The 24,073-nt window shown below is 58.4% G+C and overlaps 10 protein-coding genes across 10 annotated transcripts; 6 read left to right on the forward strand and 4 right to left on the reverse strand.

Moving 5' to 3' along the window:
* Positions 1 to 274: 274 nt before the first annotated feature.
* PSEUBRA_006302 (protein of unknown function DUF1115) lies at positions 275 to 2,305 on the forward strand (the record flags this gene model as incomplete). Its single annotated transcript, XM_059465748.1, has 1 exon — positions 275 to 2,305. One exon carries the CDS (start codon positions 275 to 277, stop codon positions 2,303 to 2,305), a length of 2,031 nt encoding a protein of 676 aa, XP_059320294.1.
* Positions 2,306 to 2,433: 128 nt separating this feature from the next.
* Positions 2,434 to 3,516, reverse strand: PSEUBRA_006303 (Phosphoadenosine phosphosulfate reductase; the record flags this gene model as incomplete). The annotated part of the gene is made up of 1 exon (XM_016439618.1): positions 2,434 to 3,516. The coding sequence occupies one exon, from the start codon at positions 3,514 to 3,516 to the stop codon at positions 2,434 to 2,436; it is 1,083 nt and encodes a 360-aa protein (XP_016289546.1).
* A 557-nt stretch (positions 3,517 to 4,073) lies between these two features.
* Positions 4,074 to 6,725, forward strand: PSEUBRA_006304 (uncharacterized protein; the record flags this gene model as incomplete). Its single annotated transcript, XM_059465749.1, has 1 exon — positions 4,074 to 6,725. The coding sequence occupies one exon, from the start codon at positions 4,074 to 4,076 to the stop codon at positions 6,723 to 6,725; it is 2,652 nt and encodes an 883-aa protein (XP_059320295.1).
* Positions 6,726 to 6,986: 261 nt separating this feature from the next.
* On the reverse strand, positions 6,987 to 9,779 carry PSEUBRA_006305 (Topoisomerase II-associated protein PAT1; the record flags this gene model as incomplete). Its single annotated transcript, XM_016439614.1, has 1 exon — positions 6,987 to 9,779. The coding sequence occupies one exon, from the start codon at positions 9,777 to 9,779 to the stop codon at positions 6,987 to 6,989; it is 2,793 nt and encodes a 930-aa protein (XP_016289548.1).
* A 668-nt stretch (positions 9,780 to 10,447) lies between these two features.
* On the forward strand, positions 10,448 to 12,958 carry PSEUBRA_006306 (Sec1-like protein; the record flags this gene model as incomplete). The annotated part of the gene is made up of 1 exon (XM_016439601.1): positions 10,448 to 12,958. One exon carries the CDS (start codon positions 10,448 to 10,450, stop codon positions 12,956 to 12,958), a length of 2,511 nt encoding a protein of 836 aa, XP_016289549.1.
* Positions 12,959 to 13,148: 190 nt separating this feature from the next.
* On the reverse strand, positions 13,149 to 15,875 carry PSEUBRA_006307 (NLI interacting factor; the record flags this gene model as incomplete). The annotated part of the gene is made up of 1 exon (XM_059465750.1): positions 13,149 to 15,875. The coding sequence occupies one exon, from the start codon at positions 15,873 to 15,875 to the stop codon at positions 13,149 to 13,151; it is 2,727 nt and encodes a 908-aa protein (XP_059320296.1).
* A 736-nt stretch (positions 15,876 to 16,611) lies between these two features.
* On the forward strand, positions 16,612 to 17,706 carry PSEUBRA_006308 (uncharacterized protein; the record flags this gene model as incomplete). Its single annotated transcript, XM_059465751.1, has 1 exon — positions 16,612 to 17,706. One exon carries the CDS (start codon positions 16,612 to 16,614, stop codon positions 17,704 to 17,706), a length of 1,095 nt encoding a protein of 364 aa, XP_059321763.1.
* Positions 17,707 to 18,174: 468 nt separating this feature from the next.
* On the forward strand, positions 18,175 to 18,915 carry PSEUBRA_006309 (Shikimate kinase/Threonine synthase-like 1; the record flags this gene model as incomplete). Its single annotated transcript, XM_016439612.1, has 1 exon — positions 18,175 to 18,915. One exon carries the CDS (start codon positions 18,175 to 18,177, stop codon positions 18,913 to 18,915), a length of 741 nt encoding a protein of 246 aa, XP_016289551.1.
* A 135-nt stretch (positions 18,916 to 19,050) lies between these two features.
* On the reverse strand, positions 19,051 to 20,850 carry PSEUBRA_006310 (Ribosomal protein L25/L23; the record flags this gene model as incomplete). The annotated part of the gene is made up of 1 exon (XM_016439617.1): positions 19,051 to 20,850. One exon carries the CDS (start codon positions 20,848 to 20,850, stop codon positions 19,051 to 19,053), a length of 1,800 nt encoding a protein of 599 aa, XP_016289552.1.
* A 1,633-nt stretch (positions 20,851 to 22,483) lies between these two features.
* On the forward strand, positions 22,484 to 23,992 carry PSEUBRA_006311 (Protein kinase domain protein; the record flags this gene model as incomplete). The annotated part of the gene is made up of 1 exon (XM_016439647.1): positions 22,484 to 23,992. The coding sequence occupies one exon, from the start codon at positions 22,484 to 22,486 to the stop codon at positions 23,990 to 23,992; it is 1,509 nt and encodes a 502-aa protein (XP_016289553.1).
* Positions 23,993 to 24,073: the final 81 nt, after the last annotated feature.

Raw genomic sequence — 24,073 nt, forward strand, 5'->3', positions numbered from 1 at the left:
ATGGAGCCTAGAGCTGGTAGCTAGACACCACGAAGCTGGACCTTCCTAGGCGCGAGTCGTCGCGGGCATAAAGTGGGATGGGAGAAGGATGGTGAGGGTGAAGAAGGCTCACGGTCCATCAGACTCGCCAACTTTTGCTGTCAAAAGAATTTGGCCGACTTCCGAACGATATTTTGATGCTCAGCAGCATCTCAAGCCATTCCACAGACCTTCATCCCTGACTTCAGCTCTTGTTCCTTTCAGCGTGTAGCGTGTATCAAGCACGGTCGTCAATATGCCGCCAAAACGTCCGATCCGCAACGTGTTCGGCAACGACGACGATGACGCGTCTACGTCCTACGAAACGCAAGGCGGCACACCGCCAAAGAAACCTCGTTCGGATGCCAAGCCCAGTGTCCTTCGCGCAGGTGTTCCTCCTCCTGGCCCGGCTGCGGTTATCCCAGCAGCAACATCACAGAATGGAGGAGCCAATAGCATTCAGGCGCAAGTGGCGGCGGCAAAGGCGAGAGCACAGGCGCTGATGAGTGCGATGCAGAACAAGGGCGCTCCGGGGCCGGCTATTGGTTCGGCTCCCGCGAGGCCCCCGACAGCGTCGGCGGCTGCGCCATCGAGGTTCGCGCCTGTCACTGGCGCCAGCAATGGCAGGGCTATGCCAATCACGGCAACAGCATCGGCATCGAGACCACCTGCGGGAGGAGCAAGCAGCATTCAAGCTCAACTCGAAGCCGCTCGTGCAAAGGTGCAGGCTCAGATGGCAGCGTTGAACAACAAGAACAAATCTTCTATGCCATCGATCTCATCTCAGCCGATACCGCAAGTCAGCAGCGCCTCCAGTCTCAGCGCTTCAAGACCGTCATCCTCGATAGCATCAACGTCAGCTTCAACAGCCTCCTCATCAACGAAGGCACCGACAGGAATCCACCCACTGCTTCTTTCCGAGGGACTGCCCTACCGACCAACTGAGGCGAATAGCAAGGCTTCCTCAAGCGGCGTTTCTTCGACCTACGTCAAGGGCCGAAACAATGTCCCGCCCGAATCCAATCCATACCTGCAAGCGAGTCGCGGTCTCGCCGCCGAAGCCTCATCAGAAGGACCCAAGCAGAGGTCGATGCACAAAGGCTTCCAGTTCCACAAACCAGGGCGACACGTCCGGGAAGCGGAAGAGCTGAGACGAGAACAGCAGATGGAAGAGCTCAAGAAGCGGATCGAGGAGAGTGCACGGAAGGCTGGGATGCAGGATGAGCTCGGGGGAGACGAGAAGCGTCTAGTCAAGCAACCTCCTCCTGACATTGAGTGGTGGGATGTCAACCTGCTCACATCGAAGTCGTACGACGATGTGCCCGACACAGACGATATCAGCTCCATGCTCAGTCGTGCCAAGGCGGACAACAGCCCAATTCTGCTCTATGGCTCCGACAGCCCCATCGACCACTACATCCAGCACCCGATTCCTATCCCCGCTCCCTCGGACAAGGGCGCCGTCCAACCTCGCGGTCTCATGCTCACCAAACACGAACAGCGCAAGCTGCGACGTCAACGCCGTGCCGCCGAACAGCAGGACAAGCGCGATCGCATCAAGATGGGTCTCCTCCCGCCCGAACCGCCCAAGGTCAAGCTGTCCAACCTCATGCGCGTGCTCACATCGGAAGCCGTCTCTGACCCCACCAAGATCGAGGCTCGGGTGCGACGCGAGATCGCCGCCCGCAAAGAGGCACACGAGCGCCAGAACGCAGAGAGGAAGCTGACGGACGAGCAGAGAAGGGAAAAGGTGGAGAAGAAGAAGGAGCGGGAGGACGAGAAGGGGTTGTACTGCCACGTGTACAGGGTCAAGCACCTGATTAGCCCGAGGCACAAGTTCAAGGTGAGGAGGAATGCGCTGGACCATGGGATGACGGGCGTGTGCATCTTTCACCCGTCGATGGCGCTCGTGGTGGTCGAAGGTAGCGGCAAGGCCGTCAAGGCGTACAAGCGGTTGATGACGGTCAGGATCGACTGGACCGATCCAGGGGCTGAGAACGACGACAAGTCCGAGGAGGAAGAAGAGGAGGTCAAGGAGGATGCGAACAAGGTCCGTCCAGCCGGATTCAAGACGTTGACCACGAGTCAGGAGGACGTGGACTGGAGCAGCAACTCGTGCGAGCTCGTGTTCGAGGGGCCGATCCGGGAGAGAAAGTGGGAAGGTAGAGGGTTCAGAGCGAGAGGCGTGCAGACGGATCAAGCGGCGAGGGAGGCGTTGGGAGAGGAGTTGCAGGGCTTTTGGGATGTCGCCAAGCGGGCGGCTCAGAGTCAGGATGACGGCTTCTAGCGTCAGCAGCTAGTAAAGCATGAGCATGGTGGTTTCGAGCAATTCAGGAGCCATTCAAATGTTTCGTTCAGGAGTGTGCAGAATGGCTGACATTGTCAATGTGTCTAGTGTGTGAGCTCAAAATAAATCTATGGCTTTGAGGATGTTGATTCCGGCTGCTTTGGCTTTGCCTGCGGCGATGCATTCTCTACCCGTCCAGCCCGTTCCATGGTGCCATCCTTGAGCATGTACGCGGGTTTCCATCGGCCTTTGGCTGTCCCATCTCCTACTAGCAGGGCGCCATCCTCGCTGCCGCCTTCCTGCTCGCCTTTGATGCGCAGCTCAGGATTGGGCAGCGTGTTGTAGGTCGACCCGAGCGAGGTGTACCCTTGATCGTAGAGCAGGCAGTATGGGATGCCTTGGATCCCTCCACCTGCCGTGCCGTAATCTGTAGCAAGCTGATCCCTGGACATGCCCAGCGCAGCTTCTGAGGACCCAAGATGAGGACAGCGCAGGAAAGCCCACACATCCTGGTATGTCCAATCGAGAATGGGGTGGATACGCTCGACGCGAGGCCAGTCCTTGTCCGTCCAAGATCGTGCCGAGAGTTGTGGACCGTGAGGATCGTCCCGACGAATCCCGACAAACATGGCTCGAATGTCTCTCGGTTCTGTTGCTGATGAGTCTGTGAGCTCCTCCTCCTGTCCTTGTCCCATACCGACTTGCTCACGTCCACCGCCGTCGAGGTACGTCCTGATGCCTTCCTTCATGCCGCCTGCTACCGAGATCACTTCGAGGTTGTAGCCGTGCACCGGAGAGACGCAGTACTGGATGAATTTTTCAACCGTAGGGAAGGGTGATGGACAGGTGATGTAGAGCGAAGGTATCGAGGGAATGATTGCCTCGTCAGCGGGACCAGATGCGCTGTCCGACTTGCTATTGAGCCTTCGCAGCACGGCGGATAGAATGTGTACCAGGACAGTGCAGTCCTTGCCTCCGTTGAAGCTAAGTGCGCAGTGCTGCCACCCGACATCCCGGATGATCTCCTCGCAGAGCTCGACTGCGCTCTTGACCTTTTGCGACAGATCTGGATACTTTCGCGCTGCCGTCGAGTCTTCAAAGAGGGTGTACACGGCATCTATCGAAGCAATCCATTCTTGTGGTGGTGGTTGTGGAGGTCTCGAGGAAGGCCCTGCAGTCGAAGATGACTGCTGCGATCCATTGGCAGACATGGCTACGAGCTGTGCCGGAAGCCTGTTTGAGGAACGCAAAGATGGCGTAGCCGAATCGCGGTGACGGTGAAGGAGGGGCGAGCGTGGAAGTGTGGGGGATGATGATGGTCCGTCCATGCTGTGTAGCGCGTCACTACGTAATATTTCTTCGGGTCTAACTGAGGCGAAAGACGCCGACTGCCGAACCGTCACAATGCGCTGTGCTGCCCTGACTTCTTGTGTGCTTCTCAAGCCACGTTTCTTTGAACCTCACTTTCAGGGTCCACACGACACAGTAAAAACCTTCTCAAAGGCACCGATTCATGGTCTACGCCTGCCTCCTTTGCTATCATCACCAATCACCGTGCCCGCGCATGATTCAGCAACTGGGCGTAGTGCTTTCCAAGAGCTGGTAGTAGGCTGCGAAGGGAAGAGCTCTCATGACTCAGCAGTCGCAGCGTCGCTAGGGTGCTCCGTGCCCGCTTAGCCGATTTCAGACCCTAACTCAGCCTCACCAGCTGAGCAGCATATATAGCCAAGCCTCCCTTCAAGCATCCCTCCGTCTCGCCCTCACCGACATGTCCGACAGCAGCTTTCGCGGGATGACGCCCGTCACCGCTCGTTCCAGCATGGTGCCCGAATCTGTCACGCTCACCGATGTCTCTCCAAGCCGATCTGGTGGGGCTCGAAAGATCCGCCTTCGGGTCGTCACCAGGCATCCGCTGCCCGAGTTCCACTTTCTTGCTCCTTTCGATCACCACGACTCTCAATGCTTCCAAACGCTACAGGCTTTCGTGCATACCCACCTTCTTACTCGGTCCAGACGATCCGGTCAAAGTTCTCAGCTGGAATCCACAGGCCCGGCGGCTCTCCAGTTTCAGATGGACAACTTCGAGGTGCCCTTCGATGATCCAGAGATCTTGCGAGACGGTGATACCATCGAGGTGCATCTGGACCAATCAGCGGTAGCAGGACCGGCGAATAGCGAAGCACCTTCCGGCGGTAAAAAAGCAAAGAAAAAAGCAGAGAGGTTTGCGGCAGCACTTGCCGAGCGGGGCGATGACGAAGAAGGGCAGCTGGAAGAGCAAGATGATGCCCTCGAGAAAGAAGCCCAGGACGCTGAAGAGAAAGAAGCCATTTTCGAAGCAGCTCGTGTTGCTGCCTTGCTTCGTGCCGGCATCCACAACATGGCGGACGACGATGCACACGACATGTCGGCCCAGCAAGGAGCAGTTGATGATTTGCCGCGCATGCCCGGCCCATCCTTCAAGCCACTTCAACCACCTGCAGCATCCAAATTCTCCTCGTCGAAAGCACCGACCTCGAAAGCATCGAACGCATCGAACGCAAAAACGACGTCGAATGCTCAGGTTCCCTCCATGCCCATGCCCGTGTTCAACGCAGGCGGAGCAGCGTCAGCCATGGCCGCCTTCGATGCAAGAAGAAAGCAGATGCAAGCATCTTCCAACGCCAAAGCCAAAGTCAGCAACTCCGCTCCTTCCCACTTCGACAACATCACTTTCTCGTCGAGGGCAGGGCAGGGCGCCAAGCGCAAACGCGCAGCTTCATCGTCCCCAGCCGAAAGCTCGTCCGACTCTAGCAGCGACAGAAGTAGCAGCAGCAGCAGCAGCAGCAGCAGTGACTCGGAATCACGTTCAGATTCCAGCTCCTCCTCAGATCGCTATTCCTCAAGCGACTCTGACTCAGACATCGACAGCTCCGATCTTGACTCAACCACGTCTGACAGCTCCGACTCTTCGGACTCGGCCCCATCCGAGCAACACACCAAATCAGATCGACATCGCGCCAGATACCAGGAAGCGGCTGCGGCCTCGACTTCTGAGCAGGAAGAGTCTTCACCCCCAGTTCCACCGGGACAAGGCATGAACCGAACCAAGCGTCGCAATCTTATGAGACGCAAGAAGCTTCAGCTGCTTCGTGACGCCGGCAACCTGCAAAGTTTCGAAGAAGCAAGCAAACGTGCCGCTCAGCGAGAGCGCGGCGAGCACGTCGACGACTCGGAGGGCGAAAACAGCAGCCCAGCTTGGATCGACGATCGACGGCCCATGTATCAGATCAAAGGGGTCGGTATCGCAGTGGTACAAGCTTCCAATGCTTCTTCATCGTCACCAACTGTGGTCAGCAGCTTACCTCCTGGCGCTGGCAGCCTCGGCATGGCGGAGGCTGAGGCTGAGGCCATTCTCGACCAAGTGTTCGGAAGCTCCGAGAGCGAGGCAAGCAAGGGCAAGAAGCGGAAACGTGACGAGAGGTTGGAAAGCACAGCAGACCACGCACCGCCTCGGCGACCAGGTCCCCGGCTTGAAGACATGCAGGCAGGACAGGCACCCTACGGTGGGGACGTGCCAGCAGGAGTATCGATCCGTCATATTGACTGCCAAACGTACTACGACGACGAGGTAGCCAAGCTGGAGACTGGGGCCGAAGCTGACACCGGACCCTCGCTGCGTCCCGATGACGAAAGAGAGGAAGCAAATGCGAGTGATGCACGTCAGCAAGGTAAGGGTGAAGGGAAGGGTCAGGCCCGGAGATCTCAGCAAAAGGATGAAGGCAACAGTCAGGACGAGGTCTTGCACCTAGATTACGGCTCGCCCGACAAACCGGACGAAGAGCAATCCGACCAGGCAGCACCGCGCAAGAGGATGAGAACGGCGTCGTCCGAAGAAATCGCCCAAGAAGGCTGCTCCTGCGCATACGTGCGCCGTAGCTCGGACGAAGAAAATTCAGATTCGGAAGCCCTGGCATCCTCGTACAGGTACAGCGACGACCCTTTCAAGAGCGATCCTCCCGACCATTGGGCTCATGTATACGAGGGGCCTTTCGTCGCATTCACGGTGCCAAAGTATCCGACCTCGGGTCCTATCGACCCATCTATCACCTGGAAGAGAATCTTTCGCGGTATCGAGCCGTACACAATAGCCTCTATGCAGCGTTTCGACGCATTCGACATCGAGTGGACTAGTGTGCCGACCGGCATGGGCGTGATGTGGGAGGAGCTGGCCCTGAACCCAGCCAACATGACCCCGGCGGTCATGTATTTTGTCGGCGTAATCGACTCGGTGCAACCAAGCGAAGGTGCGAACGAAGTCGTGCATGTCGATGCGATGGGACCTTTGGAGAAAGACGAGGGGAAGGATTGGCCAGACTACGAGGTGAAGAGGATCAGATGGACAGAGCAAAACCATCCCTCCCAAGTCTGGATGGCTTTTTAGCGACCCTCTGGTCCGGGCAGCGATCAGCAGCAGCCTCAGGGCGCCTCTAGTACCTTCAGCTCACATTCCATCGACACGCAAAGCAGAAATGATGATCATTTGATTGGCAATTCGAACGCGAGCTAGGAGCGCAGCACCGACTCTTGACGAGATGGCGGATGTGCGCTTGTGATAAACAGATAAATGTTGTTCTTCTTTCGAAGAACGAGGACCAACACCGAGACAGGAACCGAGACTGAGACAAAAGCGTAGAGTAGATGCTTAGACGCTGATCTGGGCAGCATCCAAGTTAAGCGCGTGGAGCAGCAGATTGACGTTCCTGATCCGAATATCCGGGTTGAACTCGTCCTGCACCATACCGGGGTTCCTCTTCTGCCACTCCTTGGCCGAGATGACGTTCTCGAGGATCTTCTCCCTGAGTTCCTGGACGAGCACCTGCTGCTGTTCCATGGTGCTCCCAATCGCAAGGGCAGCCATAAGGTTCCAGGTCGGCTCGTCTTCCAGGTCGACGTTCCTATACTTGCCTCCTACGGTTTGGGCGCTCAACTGCTGACCCAGCCCGCTGCCCATGTAGTACGACACGCCGAAGGGGAGACTCTGCTTGGTCCTCGTTGAGGGGAACAGCGTCGGCAGCTTGCCTCCTGCCGTAAGTCGCGAGAAGAGCAGAGCAAAGATCTGCTTGAACTGCTCCAGCTCTTCCGCGGGCACATCGCCTTGCTGACGCAGCGTCTCTGCGCGGCTCAAGAAGATGGTGAGGAACGCCACACCGGGACGCGTCTGCGTCACGCGCACCGGATCGTTTCGCTCCACGAACAGCGCCAGCATTCCAGACACGATACGCATCGGCGCGGTGGAGGCCATCTGCATCATGCTCGGCACAATCGTCGTCGCGAACGTCTCGGATTGACGTTCGGCATCCCGACGCGCATCGACGCGCGATGGGTCGTCCGAGAGATCATCGAGCAACGGTCCGTTGCGAACCACGTCGAGCGACTCGAATGACGCTACCACCATGGTGAGCGCTGTGAGCGTCTGCTCGGAGGAGAGATGACGCAGTGCGCGCGGGAGCAGACGCTTGCCCTTCGCAGAGGAGAGAAGCGAGACGAAGGGATGCGGGTCCGAGATCTCCAGCGGCTCAAGCACGCGCAGCTCGGTCCAGAGCGTAGACGTGACTGCAGCTTGATCCGCCTGGTGTGCATCAAATGCATCCTTAGCAGCAGCCGCAGCGTCGTCGGTGGGGTTGACATCGGCCGGTGGCGCAGGCGGCGCATTGCGACGCAGCTGCTCGAGCTGCAGCACAAGGTCGTACAGCTTCTCGAGGATGCGCAGCACCTCATGCTTGGTGAGCGGATCGCGACGGAGGTCGGCATTGCCATTGCCACCAAGAGAGGCCCCTTCGAGCGCCTGTCGCACCGCATCCCTCGCATGACCCGCATCAGGAGTCGAGTCACCACCGTTCTTCTCCCTGTTGGCCTTCGCCGCGTCTGCCGAGATCTGCAGCATCTGCCTCGGGTTCTTGGCCGAATTGAGACTGACCCTGCCCAGAGCACCCTCGAGCGCGGCACCAGAGGCACTCTTCTCCATCCGATCCTTACGACTCTGCACGATCCGCTCGACCTGCTGCTGCATCCGCAGCATAGCATTCTGCTGCTTATTGAGCTTCTGTTTACCCTTCCCACCTTGCTTCTGGTTTCCATTCCCCGTCGCCGTCGCAGGCGGCATCGGCGCCATCCCCGGCCTCGGCGGTCCCCCACGCAGAGCAAAGAAGATATGCGCATAAAAATCATCCGCATACGGATCCGCCGTGATGAGCTGCGAAATCTGGATCCTCGTAATGAAATCCTTATCCGAACCGCTCATGAGGCCGTTGTACTTGGCCATGGCGTTGATCTTGTCCGTACGACGCTTGCGTTTGGCCTCGACGCGGTCGAACTCGGCCATCTGCGCCTGGGCCTTTTCCATCATGAAGCGCACGGCGTCCTGCTCGGCGGTGGGGGCGCGTTCGCGTTGGGACGGGTCGAGCAGGTTGGGGAAGTTCTGCGCGACGGTTTCGAGCGAGTCGAATTGCATGGGTGGTGGAAGGGAGAGGATGGATTGTTGGACGAGGGGTGGCATGGCTTCGAGGAGAGCGCGCATGCGGGCGAAGTGGGCGGCTTGGGCTTGCTGCTGTGCGGCTTGGAGGGCGGCAGGGTCGACGTTGGGGCCGAGAGGCGGCGGGATGGCACCGGGACCCATGGGAGGCATGCCGTTGCCAGCGCCGGGAGGGGGAGGAGGTGGCTGGTTCTGGGGAGGGCCGGCCTGAGCGCGCTGCTCTTGCTGAGACTGCATGATTGCGGCGAAGGAGGGAGGTCCAGTGGGCTGCTGAGGCTGCTGAGGCTGAGCAGGGGAAGCGCCGGCCGCACGACGAGCGCGGAGCTCGGCTTCGACCTCTTCGACGGTCATGGGCTTCCTGTCGGTGGGAGGTTGCTGAGGCGGCTGCTGGTGCTGTTGCGGTGGTGGCTGCTGCTGTTGCTTGGATCGCATAGCGAGCATCTCTGCTTCCACTTCCTCGAGCGTCTTGGCTTGACCTCGAGGCTGCTGCTGCTGTGGAGGCTGCTGTTGCTGCTGCTGAGCACCACGAGGTGCACCAAAGCGTGGAACAGGATCGACGAGGAAATCATCGAGACTAGCAGCAAACTTGTTGGAAGGATCGAATTTGCTCTTGGGCTGCTGTGGCTGCGAGTACTGGTTGTAGTTGTTCTGCTGAGGAGCAGGGGCAGGAGCGGCATGTCCAAAGTCAAAGTCGTTTCCGGCGTCAAAGTCGCCAAAGGTATCGGCGTTGAAGTCGTCTCCGGACTCGTCGAGCTTGTCGCCCAGACCATCGTAGCCGTCGCCGCCCCAGGTGTAGATCTCTACATCCTCCTGGGCTCCAGCGGCGAGCGCCTGGATCTTGGCATCGAGAGTGTCGTCATTGTCGAAGGTAGGGTCGAATGCATTCTGGTGCGAGGGGCGGTTGACACGTTTGCCGAAGCGTTCGTCGCCGGGCAGCGCCGTATCGAAGCCAAAGAACGACATGGAGTCGGAGACAGAATACGATCGAGAGACGTCGATAGTAGTGATGGTTGGAAGCAAGTGTACCGGGTAAGATGCAGTGGACTATGACGGACATGGCGCTCAGACGTTGAATTGCCTTTGGTCGACTCTCGCCTAGGTCACGTGTGGGAAGCAGCTCGCCCAATTTGTGATCGATCTTCCAACTGCCTTCTCTAAGGCCGATGCGGAAAAGAGGCAGGGCTTGTAGGACGAGAAAGTCTAACAAACTGGAAATCTAGCCGCGGGTGGAGGTTCGACAGCGTCGCAGGGGCCAACACAGGCAATTCAGGGGCAGCAGCCAGGCTCTCTTCTCGGTTGCCTGCACAATTGACAGGAGCTGCAAGCCGAATTGATGCAACAGCACCGCTTCCAAACTTAGTAACCGCCGTCTTGAAACCGACTTAGCCGCACGCATGTTCATGTTCTCGGCCACGCCTTCTCATACAGACGCACACTCGTCCGTCTTCCATCCCACTTGCTTCAAACGCTCACTCTACCTAAGCAGCGTCGACCTTCCACCATCCCGCACGGCGCCCGTTCTTCAGGCGACGAAACGTCTCATTCTCGCGCTGGGCAAAGCACGTTGGTCACCCGCGACAACCAACTCTGAGCTCGATAGCTATCCGGCTTCTCCTAGATAGATCGTCACAATGCCGCCCAAGTCGCTCGTCACGACATTACGAGATCGCTATCTCAACACGATACGTTCTGTACAGCCACCATCAAGATGGAAAGTGCTCGTCATCGACTCCTTCACCAAGGAGCTTCTCAGCTCGGTCCTCAAGATGTACGACATCCTCCAGGAGAATGTCGCTCAGGTTGACAATATCGAGCTGTCGCGTGCTCCGCAGTCCACACTCGAAGCGTGCTACCTCCTCACGCCTACGAGCCAGAATGTCGACCGCATCATTCAGGATCTCGCGCCGTCCGAACCGGGCAAGCAGCCAACCTACGCAGCTGGTCACATCTTCTTCGTCGACAGCCTGTCAGATGCGCTCGTGCAGAAGCTCACCTCCTCAAAAGCTGAGCCCAAGCTCAGACAGCTACTCGAGCTCTATACCAACTTCTGGCCAACAGAAGCACAAGCCTTCTCGCTCAAGTCGCCGCAGAGCTTCCTCAATCTCTTCCAACCGGTAGGAGGTTTGTACGGTCCAGATCCCATGGAGGCAATGCGGGCGATCGAAGATGAGCTCCAATTCTCGACGCAGGCTATTCTCAATGTCTGCGTTACCCTCAACGAGTTCCCTCTGATCCGATACTACAATCCATCTCACCCTCCACTTGGTCCGCTCCAGCCGCCGGCCAAGGAAGTCGCCAAATCGCAAGCGGCCACAGCAAACGCGTACCAAGGCAGTGTGCGCATGGCACGGCTCAGGGGGGACAACAATGGCTCCAGTCCGGGATATGGAGAGCATTTCACAAAGAAGCTCGCCTTCCGCGTGCAAGCTGCCATCGACCAGTACATGCGCGACAACGAGCCCAAGGTGGAAACAAGCCGGCCACGAGGTGTGCTCTTCATCACAGACAGATCCATGGACACGGTAGCCCCCTTTCTGCACGAATTCTCGTATCAGGCTATGTGCAACGACCTACTTCCCGTCGAAGATGGCACCCGCTACCACTACACCTTCTACTCTGCCGAGGGCGAGCGCGAAGAGAAAGAAGCGATTCTGTCGGACGAGGACAACGTCTGGACCGCGGTCCGCCACCTGCACATCGCAGAAGCCATCGACAAGCTCACGCGCGACTTCAAACGCTTCGCCGAGGAACAAGGCGCATTTGCTGACCCCAACTCGTCCCTCAACGACATGCGCGACATGCTTGCATCCCTCCCGCATATGCAGGATATGAAGGACAAGCTCTCGCTCCACCTCACCATGGCTCAGGCGTGCATGAACAAGTTTGAAAAGTCGACGCTATCGGCGCAGGCCATGGTCGAGCAGAACTGCGCGACGCGCCTCACGCCCGATGGAGCAAAACCGCGCACGCTGGTGGAAGAGATGGTGCCCCTGCTGGACGACAGGAGTGTCAGCAACACGGACAAGGTGCGCATCATCGCACTCTACATCATGTACTGCGACGGGGTGCCCGACGAGGACCGCAAGCGACTGTTCCAACACGCAAGATTGGGACGCTACGAGATGCAGGCCGTGGACAATCTTGTGCACTTGGGCACGCAAGTAGTAAAAGATGCATCGAGTTCAGGCTGGGACATGTTCTTCAAGAAGGGCAAACGTAAACAGCAACCGGGAGAGAACGAGTTCGAACTCAGCCGATATCAGCCGCTCGTGAAGCTGATGGTGGAAGACCATTTTGCGGGGCGGTTGGAGCAGGCAACTTATCCATATGTGCGCGATGCGCCGCCCGAGACCGCAACCGGTGGGCTCTCGCTACCTGTCCAAACTTCAGCTCTTGCCCGCGTCGGGCTCGGTGGCGCCACGTCTTCGACTAGCAACGCAACAGGCCCAGGTCGAACTCAACCCAGCAGCTTACGAAGCGCCAAGCCGACATGGCACCAAAAGGGTCGCGGCGGCAGCACCGTCGGCGTGGACAAGGTCGACTACCGCCAACGCATCCTGCTGTTCGTCGCTGGTGGCATGACGTATTCGGAGATGCGCAGTGCGTATCAGATCAGCGAGCGCTTGGGCAAAGACGTCTACATCGGCTCTTCGCACACTTTCACGCCGGAGTCGTTCGTGGACGTCATGAAGCACTTCGGCAAGGCGGGGGCGAGGGACGCCGCGCGAGGGGCACACCACGCGCATCACCATCATCAACACCAGCAGCCGCCGGAGCAGGTGCCAGCAAGCGCAACCAAACTCTCCAAGCCCGTCAACGATCGGAGCGCGATACGAACCACCTCGCTCCAGCACGGCGCACAGGCAGAGTCGCGTACGAATGGAGGCCCGCATCGCACAGGCTACGCGAGTGCCACACCAGCCCACGACCAAGGCGCCTACGATAGACGCTTCCAGACGCAACCCCAACCGCAACAGCAACAGCAGCAGCAGGTCCCACAGGTGTCGAGTATACCGCAGCACCTGGCACAGGAGAGCGTGGGGAGAAGCGCAAGCCCAGCACCCAGCCAGGCTTCGGATATGAGCATGAGGAGCAAGGAGAAGAAGCGCTTGAAGAACGTGTTTGGGTTCAAGAAGTCGTAGGGGTCGGCAATGCCACTGCAGTTGAGCTGGGCGGTTCCGTGTGTATGTGTGTGCTCAGTGTACCGTGTTCTGAGATGTGACGATTGTGAGAGATGCTTTGATTCGTTCACGATGCCCTGCTCACGTCACACCGCACACTGTTCACGCGATGAAACACCTTTCCACTGACCTTATCATTGCCCTTCCGCACTTACCACCCCCTAATCCCCAAAATGTGCCTCACATCCGTCGCAAACCGCAAACTATCCAACACGGGCAGCAGATCCAACAGCGCCTCGTCGTTCGGATCGTGCGTCCACCCTTCCACGGGAATGCCATTCTCCCGATTCATCCGATAACTCGCCGGACTGTTATCGACCAAACACACCTTGCTCAGATCCTTCTCTACCACCTGAAGATTCTTGACGTACTGACCGCCCTTGAAGGTGCAGCTCTCGCGAAAGAGGCGCGCGGAGATGAGCCCGCGTCCTTGGTCCAACCAGTCGATCACCGGATCCGCATACTCCTGCACCGACGCAGTAAACACCACCACCGTATACCAGGACGCTACTTTTCGCAGGAAATAGTCTGTCCAAGGTCGCTTGTAGACGTGGTACAGGACGGACCGACCGTCGAGGACCACCTCGACCATGTGTGGTCGGATGCGACGCGGGTTATCGTTGGCCCGCAGCCCTAGGAATGCACCGGCGGTTTCGAGACCCAGGAAGCCGGAGGTGGTCGTTCGACCACTCGTAAAGTGCGTGGGGGAGCGCGAAGTGGAATGGATCAGCGTCTCGTCCAAATCCAACACGAGGATCTTTGGTGAATGATGGATGATTGAACTCCCCGGCCCACGCGGCACTTTGGTCGGCACCACCACTCCCCCACTCTCCAAGCCTCCCGTCATCGCCGCCCGCCTTGCTGCCCGCGACAAGGCAATCTTGGTCTGCCGCTCCGCCTCCATCACCGCCTCCTTCTCCGCCATGACCGCGTCGATGGGCTCCGCATCGCTGTTGTGCGCGTACATCGGATCGATCGGATGCGGGTTGGGCAGCAGACGCGAGGGTGTGCGTTGACCTGACGACAGGGCTTTCCAGACCGTACCCAGCGCTGCGGCTTGGTCTTCGGTCACCGGCTCGTGGTCGAGGAAGCTGCTGTCTTTGTCGGGGTTGGGCGTGCGGGGTCGACTGACGGTACCGTTCTTGTCGTCCCGGTGAAGATCGGTTTTGCTAGCGAAGCGGAGCGAGGGAGGACGTTTGAGATGCGCTTCGTCGGTGGAGGAGCCATTCTTTTCGAGGATGGGCACTTGGGCTCGCTCGCGGATCGCTTCGGCCGCTTCTTCGGTGCGGATTGTGCGACGTCGGCGGAGGTAGCGGACGCAATTGACCGGACACAGGAGCACTGCTAGCAGCAGGTCTCGCAGCGCAAGAAGGGTGCGACGAATTGCGCGTTTAGTGCTGGAGCTTTTTCTTCTGGGTGCGACGTGCCTAGCAGCGTCTGTGGGGTGACCCGCGCTGCCATTGCGAGGGGCTAGCCAGGTACGCGAGTCTTCGGCCTCCGATGCTCGTGCAGAAGAGGTCGCCGACGAGCGAGCAGAGCGGCGCTTCCTAGGTTTGGACGGCGTGAGACTGCGCTCGACCGTCTTCTCGGAGTCGGTCGAGGTGAGCGATGAGCTTGAGGATGAGGCGAGAGTACCCATGGCGGCAGAAGGATCTTGCTTGCGACGCAAAGATCCGTGTCTCGAGACGGAAGGCGTGGCGATTCCAGAGGTGACGGAACCCGATTGCTGTTTACGAATGTTGGTGGGTGTTTCGTCAGCGTCGACGGATGCTCCCGATGAAGCAGCTGCCTCCTTCTTCGGTGTTGCCGATGCAGCAGCCGGATCGACCACCGAAGATGTCGGATCTTCCTGAGCGACAGCTTCGATCGCCTCGGGCTCGCCTTTTGCAGCTTCGAGCAGCGTTTCCGAGTCGACACTCTTTTCGTCGGCATCATCCTGCAGTGTGACTGCGTCTGCATCTGGAGCCTTCTTCTCGAGCATAGATGCAGAGTCGGCGACGGTAGCCTCTTCGTGGGAAAGGGACGACCCCTCTCCCCAGCTGCTGTCGGCACTGCTTTGTGAGATCGACCTCTCCCGTGGCTTGTCGAGGTCTTCGGCGGCGAAATCTCCGCCTTCGAAATCGACGACGTCTTCGCGTTCCTTTTCGGTCATCAGTTCGGGGTCCTGCTGGTGGAGTGTGTTGTCTTCCTGAGCAGGCCACTGGTGACGCTCCTGGTCCTGACTGGCCGAGGTGAGAGTGAGCGATGCAGCCTGCCCAGAGCGCGAGTTGCGTCTGGATCTGCGCCTTACGTGCGAATGCGATTCGTCGATGCTGCCAGACGATCCGCTGTTGCGCCGTGGGTGTTCTCCAATTCCAGAAGACGCATTGCGACGAGATGAACTGCGTCGAGGTGCAGTCGAAGAGAGCAAAAGATCGTCCAGACTAGGGACCCGTTTCGTTCGGCGGTAAGACAGCTCCGAGTCGCTGTTCTTGCGCGATCGAGTGCTCGAGCCAGGATGGATGGCTTCATCGATCCAACCTGTCAAGCCCCACAGACCGCTCCATCTCGCCTTGCGCGAATTCTGCGAGTCCGAGTCGCTGTCGCTGGTATCGAGCGCATGGGCGGGATATTTGACAGCTGGCACACTGCCAGTGCGACGAAGCTTGTTGCTGCTGTAAAGGGCACGGTCGGGCTCGTCTTGCTCTTGAGACCATCTTCGCAACGATGAGGATCCGGATGGGGTGGAGCTTGTTGTGCTCGAGGCTCTGCGACTGCCTGGTAAGGAGGAATGGGAGCGAGATCGCTTGGCTGAGGACTCAGGCCGTGATGGCGGTCGATCCGACGCTGGAGCGAACGATCGGCTGAGCACCGAGTCGAGGTAGCTGATCGAGTTCATCTTGGCGACGAAGGAGGCGAATGGACGAGAGGAAGCTGATTGCTGCTAAAAGGATGCTTTTGCGGCTTCTTTGTCGTCGTTACGATGCTCCTGGCTGACAAGATGAGAAGTGTGCTGGCCGGAATCACCGCATCATGACGATCGCCAGATGAGGGTTGTGATGATGTGGTCGTTGCGTGATGCAGGGTTCTGACGCACAGACGGTCCCCCTTTTGGCTGAGCTCGAGCCGCCGAGTCGCAAATGCCGATGGAAGGTGATCGGCCTTGACGAAGGTGAAGAGAAACTGAGCAACGCAGATGAAGAAGAGAGCGGTAACTCGATTGACTCGAGCCTGCACAGATCGACCTCTCGTTAACGAATCGTCACCTTAAAACGCCATCTGAGCATGAAAGTCGAGCACCAGCTGACCTCTGACCTCAAAAAGGATTCCGCGATGCAGCCGTTCTCCCGTCTGCAGCTGGGTCCTCGGCAGAAAAGGCGTAGTTTTCATATTTCCAAAAAAGCAGCACAGCAGAGCGCTTTCTCCCAACAATTAAGCCAAAAGGTCGATTTTTACTCCACATCTCGGCGAGTGCACGCCCCCACGACGTGAGACGATGTTCAGGCGCCGAATTCCGAACAACCTGTTGCACACGTTTGATATCTTATCCTCCTGACCCAGCTCTTACCTTCTTCCATCGGCACCTCAAACAAGCCAGCGCAGGACGCATCAGCCATCTTCAGCAAGAGAAGAAGATGCTTCAGCCAGCAGCCATCACGACATTGCTCTCGCAGCTCATCGATGAGAACACCGGAGATACTACGTCAATACGACCACACACTGCGCTCCTCACCCTCCTCGAATCGTCCGAACTGTATGCGGTAGCAACGACGCTGGCGGAGACAACGCCGAGTCGATCCGCCGTAGCTTCAATCCTGGCCAGTACAGCAGCAGCGGCGGGCACAGCACCTCCACCACCATCTTACGCGGGGCATGGGCGTTCGGCACCGCTGACCCTCGACGAGCGGGCGGCCTGTCTCTCTGCCATCGCGGTGACGTCTTGGAGGCAAGCGACGGAAGGTGCAAAGCCGGAGACGGAAAGTAAGAGTAAGAATGTGGTGATGCCGGGATCCTCTGTGTCGGTGGCCAAGCACGCAGTGACAGGCATGACGAGTGCATCTGGGAAGAAGGCTTCGACCAAAGAAGTGGTGCCTCTGCTGCTAGAAAGCGACCTGGGCAGGATACTCGTCATGCCTATCATCCCATCAGCACCAGCAGTCAGCGCTTCCAGAGGCGAGCTCGCAGCGATGGACGACTCACACGATGAGTCAACGAGCTTTGCGGACCATCAGAAGCCGTTCATGCTCCTCACGCTCAACGCGCCCTCCGACGGACCATCGAACAAGACGTCCTCGACGCCCAACGCTAGTGCCAACAGCAACACTATGAGTCCAGCGCTCGCCTCCTCCACCGCCACTCTTTCAGCGAACAATGCGGGCCGCTCAAGACTCCGTTCGGGAGGCAACACGCCTACTTCCATTCGCTCAGACACACCCTCCCGCTCGCCCACTTCCGACACCTTTCCAACCTCAGTGACCATGGGCGGTCCGCAGAGCTCCTCGTTCAGCCCCTCAGGAGCTGAAGCGGAGGTCGCGGCAAGCGCGACCAGCAGCGCCGAAGAGGATGCCAGGGAGGCAAAAGCCTGGTCGGCATTGTATGCGCGAGCCAAGGCGCTTGCCAGAGTGCTGGCTCCAAGTCTGACCAAGTGCGGCGTGGGACAGCATCACATTGATGAGCATCATGACGGTCGAGGTAGTGGCATGGTCAGCGACGACGATGCCGAGGCTTGATTGACGTATTGTATCCCGTCGAGGACGTGTTCGACATCTGGCTAAGAAAAATGCAATGATACCCTTGTTCACAATCGCCTATAGGCATTGCAGCGTGCTCAAAGCCGAGTGTAGCATGCGTGCGCACCATTGAGTCTCGTGTACCGTAGGGTAGGCCGTGATGTGGCCGAAAGGATGAAGTCTGAGTGACGTTTGTCGGGTTGCAAACGGTGGTAAGGTCGAGGTCGCGTGTGGTGGACCCGAATTTCTGGCTTGCGGAGCGGCCGGACCGGCCACCCTGGAGTGGAGTATTTTTCTTCTTGTCGCCCTCCAACCCCACTTTCCACTCACCATCATCAAGCAACATCGTCCTGCTTGCTCACTACCATCTCGCGCTGCACCGACAACATCTGCATCCGTATATATTCGCTCGACAGATCTGACAATCGCAACCGAAGCCTCACCGAACATTCACAAGAGCAAACAATCATGACAGACGCGAAGCCCCCCACGCTGCTCATCGTCATGGGCACCTCCGGCTCTGGCAAATCCACGGTCGGTTCGTCACTGTCCACCTACCTCAATTGCCCATTCGTAGACGGGGACGACCTGCACCCTGCTTCCAATGTTGCAAAAATGTCATCTGGGCAACCGCTCAATGATACCGACCGCGAGCCGTGGCTTCTCCGGATCCGACGAACGGGCCTCGAGCTGGCGCTGACGCAAAAGATCCCGGACGGCATCAAGGGGAGTGACGGGGAGATGCGTAAGCTGGCCGAAGTATACGAGACGTCTACCCAAACGAAGGATGCACACCACACGACGACGCAAACCGGCGATGCGGAAGAAGTGCAGGGATCGAAGAGCAAGATTGCCGTGATCGCCTGTTCATCTCTCAAACTCGTCTACCGCCGCCTGCTGCGTGGATCCATCAGCTCGCTAGCCGACCCCAAAGCGGCGGAACCAGAAGCAGATGCGACTACACCAACCGATCTCCGAGTCGTACACGTCTACTTGGATCTCAGCAGGGAATTGTTGGAAAAGCGAATGGCCGGCAGGAAGGGCCACTTCATGAAGCTCGACATGCTTTATAGCCAATTGGATACGCTACAGGTGCCCGACGAGGAGGCGGAGGTCGGGGTGGTGAGGGTCAAGGTGGAGGAGGATACGACCGAGGACGAGGTCGTGAGTAGGGTCATGGAGGGATTGCGGAGGAAGGGCGTCATCTGATTGGTTATCCAGCTGCGAGGAATGCAATGGTAGAATCAGCGGTCTCAATTTGCTCACGTCGGAATGGCTACACAGTACGTCCCAATCTGCATGACTGTGAATGCGACAAAGTGGTTGACGATGAGAGAAATGGTTCTATGCTGTCTTCTGCTGCTGCTTGGCCTGCTCTGCCTGCTGTGCCGCCGCCGCCGCGGCGGCCTCGCTCTTGTATTGCTTCACCAATGCCTCGACCCTCTCCTCCTTCTCCCTCCTCTCCTTGCTCAACAGCTCCAAGATCTTGCCATGCTTGGCACTCGGCAGACCCTTGGTTTTGACCATGAACCTCGGGAACTTCTCCCCGTTCACCTTGGCATCCCCTGCAATGCCTTCCGAAGACAGCGCATCCAGTCCATGATACATGGCCCGATCCTTGTTGGCAATCTCCTGCTCGTACTGCTCGGTCGACTTCTTCCCCCTCCATCGCGTCGTCTTGGTCATCTTGAGATACACGCGGCTGCGCTCGTAGTCCAACTCGGACGTCAAGAGGTGCTGCTTCTGGAACTCGGGTGAGATCTCGGGGAACAGGAACGGCTCCAACAGTCCAACTTCCACTTTCTTGTACGTTCGTCCTTGACCTGTGATGACTTTGCCCGTGCGGTTGTCGCGCGTGACGGTGGAGCGGTAGATCGACGACCGCGCCCAGGTAGTCTTCAACCCGTAGATGGAGAGCAGGTAGGAGCGCAGTGCGTGCTTGTGCATCGACAGGGGTACGCGGAAGGTCGCTTTGAACGCGTCGTACTCGGTGCCTTCCGGCGTGTGGTTCTTGACCAACTTGATGATTGTGTTTGGCAAAAACGTGAGCTCACCGGCACGTTCGGGGACGGGGTACCACCTAGGCGCAGGGTGACGCAGGATGAACGAGTCCTCGGAATCGTCGATGTAGATCTGCGATCGATCACGCAGCTTCCACGCCGCCTTTTCTTCCGCCTCGCGTTCTTGGGGCGAAAGCTGCAGCCACGCCGCCCAAGCTTCCTTCTCCTCGGCCTTCTGGAGCTCGCGGAAGGCAGCCCATCCTTCGTCACCTGCTACACCGAGCTTAGCTGGCAGATGCGAGCTCTCGCCCTCAGGTCGGGGATAGCCCGACGAATACCCTTGCCTCCATCCTAGCTTGCGAACGCTATCGAACCTCGATCGGAGCAGAGCGGCGCTGCGCTGCTCCTCGGCCATCTTCTCCCACAGCGGACGCAGCGCGAAATCGACCTGTCGCTCGTAGTCCATCCTATCCCACAGGTCGGCTTCCGACAGGCCGCCCTTCCTGTTCTGCCTGGACGTGCTAAGCTTAGCGCGGTGCGCCTCCATCTCGGCTTCGATCCACGCTTCCGCATCATTGATTTCGGCGTCGGGCCCAGCTACGGCGCGGAGATCGTCGACGGTAGGCGACCAAAGTCGTGCACGAGCCGAACGGAAGCCCTTGACCTCTTCGTACTTTGGTCGGAGCCAGTCCGGGAAGTTTCCATTCCTGAAGCTGCGGATCAACGCTTTGGCTTTGTGAGAGCCCCTCTCCTCGAACCAGCCCCACTTGAGCAGGAGCTTGGCCTTGTCGGCGTCGGTGCTTACTTTGCCCCTCCTCTTGCGGCCTGAGGTGGGGAGTTCGGACAGGCTTTGCTCGAATCCGGCTTCTTCGGATGGAGGCAAGTCGTCGATGTCGTTGTCGATGTCGGCAGCGGGAGTCTCGACTTCTGCCTCTACCGCCTTGGTTGGGATTTCGACTTCGGTCGCCTGACGAGAAAGAGGCGAGGCGGAGAAGCTTCTGCTGGGGTGGTGAGAAGCTTTGTCGGCGATGGCGATCGAGGCTGGACGGGCTGCAAGCCGGACCGCAGCGACTCTGCTGGAGGCAGCTGCACCACGCAGCGCCGTGCGAGCAAGCAAACTCTGCGAAGACGATGCGCTGATCATGTTGTTCAGCGGTTTACGATCGACGATGAGATAGAAAGTGCCGAGGTGATGATGAGGTCGAGCGACTTTTTTCCTTCTGGGGTTGGCTGAGCAGCATTTCTTCTCGATTTTCTCCAGCTCAACCGACACCCGATCTGCGCTTCATCACGTGCAGAGTGTGCGATCTCACACTCGCGCGAGTGCAATGTTGCCCCCGCTCACAACCCATCACCTTCCTTCTCGCTCGTGCATGCTGTTGACCATGGACAGCATCAGCATGGCCCCTGTTGAAGGTCTACTCGATCGCTTCAGCTCATGCAGGCGAGCAGAAGGACTAACAATGACTAGCGAGGAGCCAGTCCCACGGTGTGCGCTCGAGCGAGGCATCAAAGGGGTCGTTTCGCATTGCTGTGCTGGATTCCAACGCTTTGTCCGTCACCTGCCTCATCAGTGGCCATCCGTCCATTCCCAGCTCTGAGCGCTGCAAGCCCCTAGAGCTTGTCGTTCGAGAAGGTTTGGCCACGCGAGCGTATAATGGCGAGTTCGAGCCCCACCTTGAGCTTCCATCGGATCCAGAGGGCAGGACACTTTCAAGGTTCGGAGCACCGGCAGACGGCAATGCAGGACATCCTCAGGACAGGGGAGAGCGAGCGTTAAACGCAGGAGGTGGCAGCTGCGTGCGTTGCTCATGCTGTTGGCGGGGAAGCGAAGTTCGACACTGCCAAATGCCAAATCATCATCGAACGCCGCTCGCCGCTGCCGCTTTTTGCAAAAGGGTCAGGAGACACACAGTTGACCGTTCCAGCTGGGGTGTTCCGCAAGCGGTTGTGCGTGTCCCTTTGGCTTGCCTGCGTGGAGAACAAGGCGAGAAAAAGGTAAAAATACCCAAATTTGATACTCCGCCATCGCCTAGCCCCGGCGAGCCAGTTCTTTCGCCTTGAGACAGGCTTGCACACACGCAACACGCACACACGCACGCTGGGGCAGGGCAGCCTTCACACACACACAGAGAGAGGGGGGCCAGGCGCTTGTGCTTCTCTCGCTTAGGGTCTCGTAGCTTGCCGCAAGTCGACGTCGGTGCAGCCTTCGCTTGCCGATGGCTGACTTCTGGTTCTTGTCACTCAACCGCCCCTCATCAACACATCCTGTCTCCTTCTCATCACCATCATCGTCACCTTCACCTTCGTTGCCTCGAGCGCACCATTCGGCATCCTTCCGACCGTAGTCACAAGCGAACACTCGGCTTAGTACCGATCCCAGATTATCTCGCTTCCACCGACACGGACCACCCACCTCCTTGATGCCGTGCAGGAGGTCCCTGTCGCTCTGCATCCGATCCTAGCATTCTCTGCCACCAGTCAGCAGCTTCCGACGGCATTCTTGGAGTAGCCGCTTCCAATTGTCAGCGCCGTGCAGCATTCAACCCCACCCATGGACTCATTGCATCCCCTCTGAGGTGCCAACACTCGCTTCCATTCCGGGCTACATCCATCAGATACCCACGCCTCTGGATGGCAACTCCGGTCTCGACGTCGCTCTCCTTACCTTCGTGCATCTCGACCAAGTCGGACCCAATCAGCATCGTTTCATGACCCAGCAGCATCCCACCTTCGCATAGACAACCTCGCACCAAACACACACACACACCGCCACCATGGGAGCCATCTGCTGCAAGCCCGAGGTCATCGACTTTGACGGGCCCGTCGATCTGTACCACTTCTACCTCCTCCGCGCTGTTGGCAAGGGCGCATTCGGCAAAGTCCGCGTCGTCCAGCACAAACAAACCAAAGACCTCTACGCGCTCAAGTACATCAACAAGGCCAAATGCATCAAGATGCGCGCCGTCTCCAACATCATCCAAGAACGTCGGTTGCTCGAGGAGATCGATTCGCCCTTCGTGTGCAATCTGCGGTATGCGTTCCAGGACGACGAGAACATGTTCATGGTGCTCGATCTGATGTTGGGTGGCGATCTTCGGTTCCACCTCGACCGAACGGGCAATATGAGCGAGAACGTGGTCCGATTCTACGTCGCCGAATTGGCGTTGGGGTTGGACTACCTGCATCGACTGCAGATCGTCCATCGCGATTTGAAACCGGACAACGTGCTGTTGGACGAAAAGGGACATGCGCATCTGACGGATTTCAACATTGCCGTCCACTTCAGCCCGCGACGACCGCTGACGAGCATTGCGGGGAGCATGGCGTACATGGCGCCCGAGGTGCTGACCAAACGAGGGTACCTGTCTTCGGTCGACTGGTGGTCTCTCGGCGTTGTCGCGTACGAACTGCTCTTTGGTCGACGCCCCTTCCGTGGCAAGACCAATTCCGCTTTGACGCACTCCATCTTGAACGACCGCTGTACGTTTCCGGAGAACGTCGAGACCATCGTCTCGCGCGAAACCGTATCCTGCATCAAGAGCCTCCTCGAACGCGATCCACGCAAGCGTCTCGGCTGTCGTTCGGGGATCGACGAGTTCAAGACCCATCCCTGGTTCGCATCGCTCGACTGGCCCGCGATGGAAGCCAAGACCGTCACCCCGCCCTTCGAGCCCGATAGCAAGAAGGCCAACTTTGACGCAACGCACGAACTCGAAGAGCTGCTGCTCGAGGATAACCCGTTGAAGGCCAAGAAGAGGGGTGGCGCGGACCTGGACAGTTTGCCACCAGAGATGAGGCAGATGGAGGAACACTTTGCGCCGTTCGACCATCTCAAGCAGAGGAGGAAGAGCTATTTCAGAGGCACGAAGAGTGCACCAGCACAGGGAGTGGAGGGGGTGGCAGCACAGACGTCGGAGCAAGAGAGGAGTCAGATCTCGAGTGCGACGCATACGTTGCAGGACCAGCCGCTGGCCGATATGACCAGTGGCACTCCGGGGACTGCAGGAGGCGCGGGTGAGGTAGCGGGCAGATCGATATCCCGTTCCGCATCAGCAGCTTCTGCGTCCGGGTCGGCGTTCGGTGGGGAGAGGTACAACGAGAAGGACTCGTCGTTGGCAGTACCGGGAAGTTCAGGATTGGCAGGGTCGTTCCCCAAACACTCGTCGCCGTTGAGCCAGCAGCAGTTTGGAGCTGAGGCGATGGGGGAAGAGACATCCGCGTCCGGGGCAGCGGCATATATGCAGAGGCAGGAGTTCGACGAGAAGGCGCCCCATGCTGCGTAGTACACATTCTTTCAGGTTCCGATTTTGTTTGAGAGCATCGCGCTTTAATACCCCATTCATTTGTTCTCGTCGGCGATCAGG

This window comes from Kalmanozyma brasiliensis, assembly GCF_000497045.1.
Source record: "Kalmanozyma brasiliensis GHG001 unplaced genomic scaffold PSEUBRA_SCAF9, whole genome shotgun sequence".
NCBI classification, from domain to species: domain Eukaryota; kingdom Fungi; phylum Basidiomycota; class Ustilaginomycetes; order Ustilaginales; genus Kalmanozyma; species Kalmanozyma brasiliensis.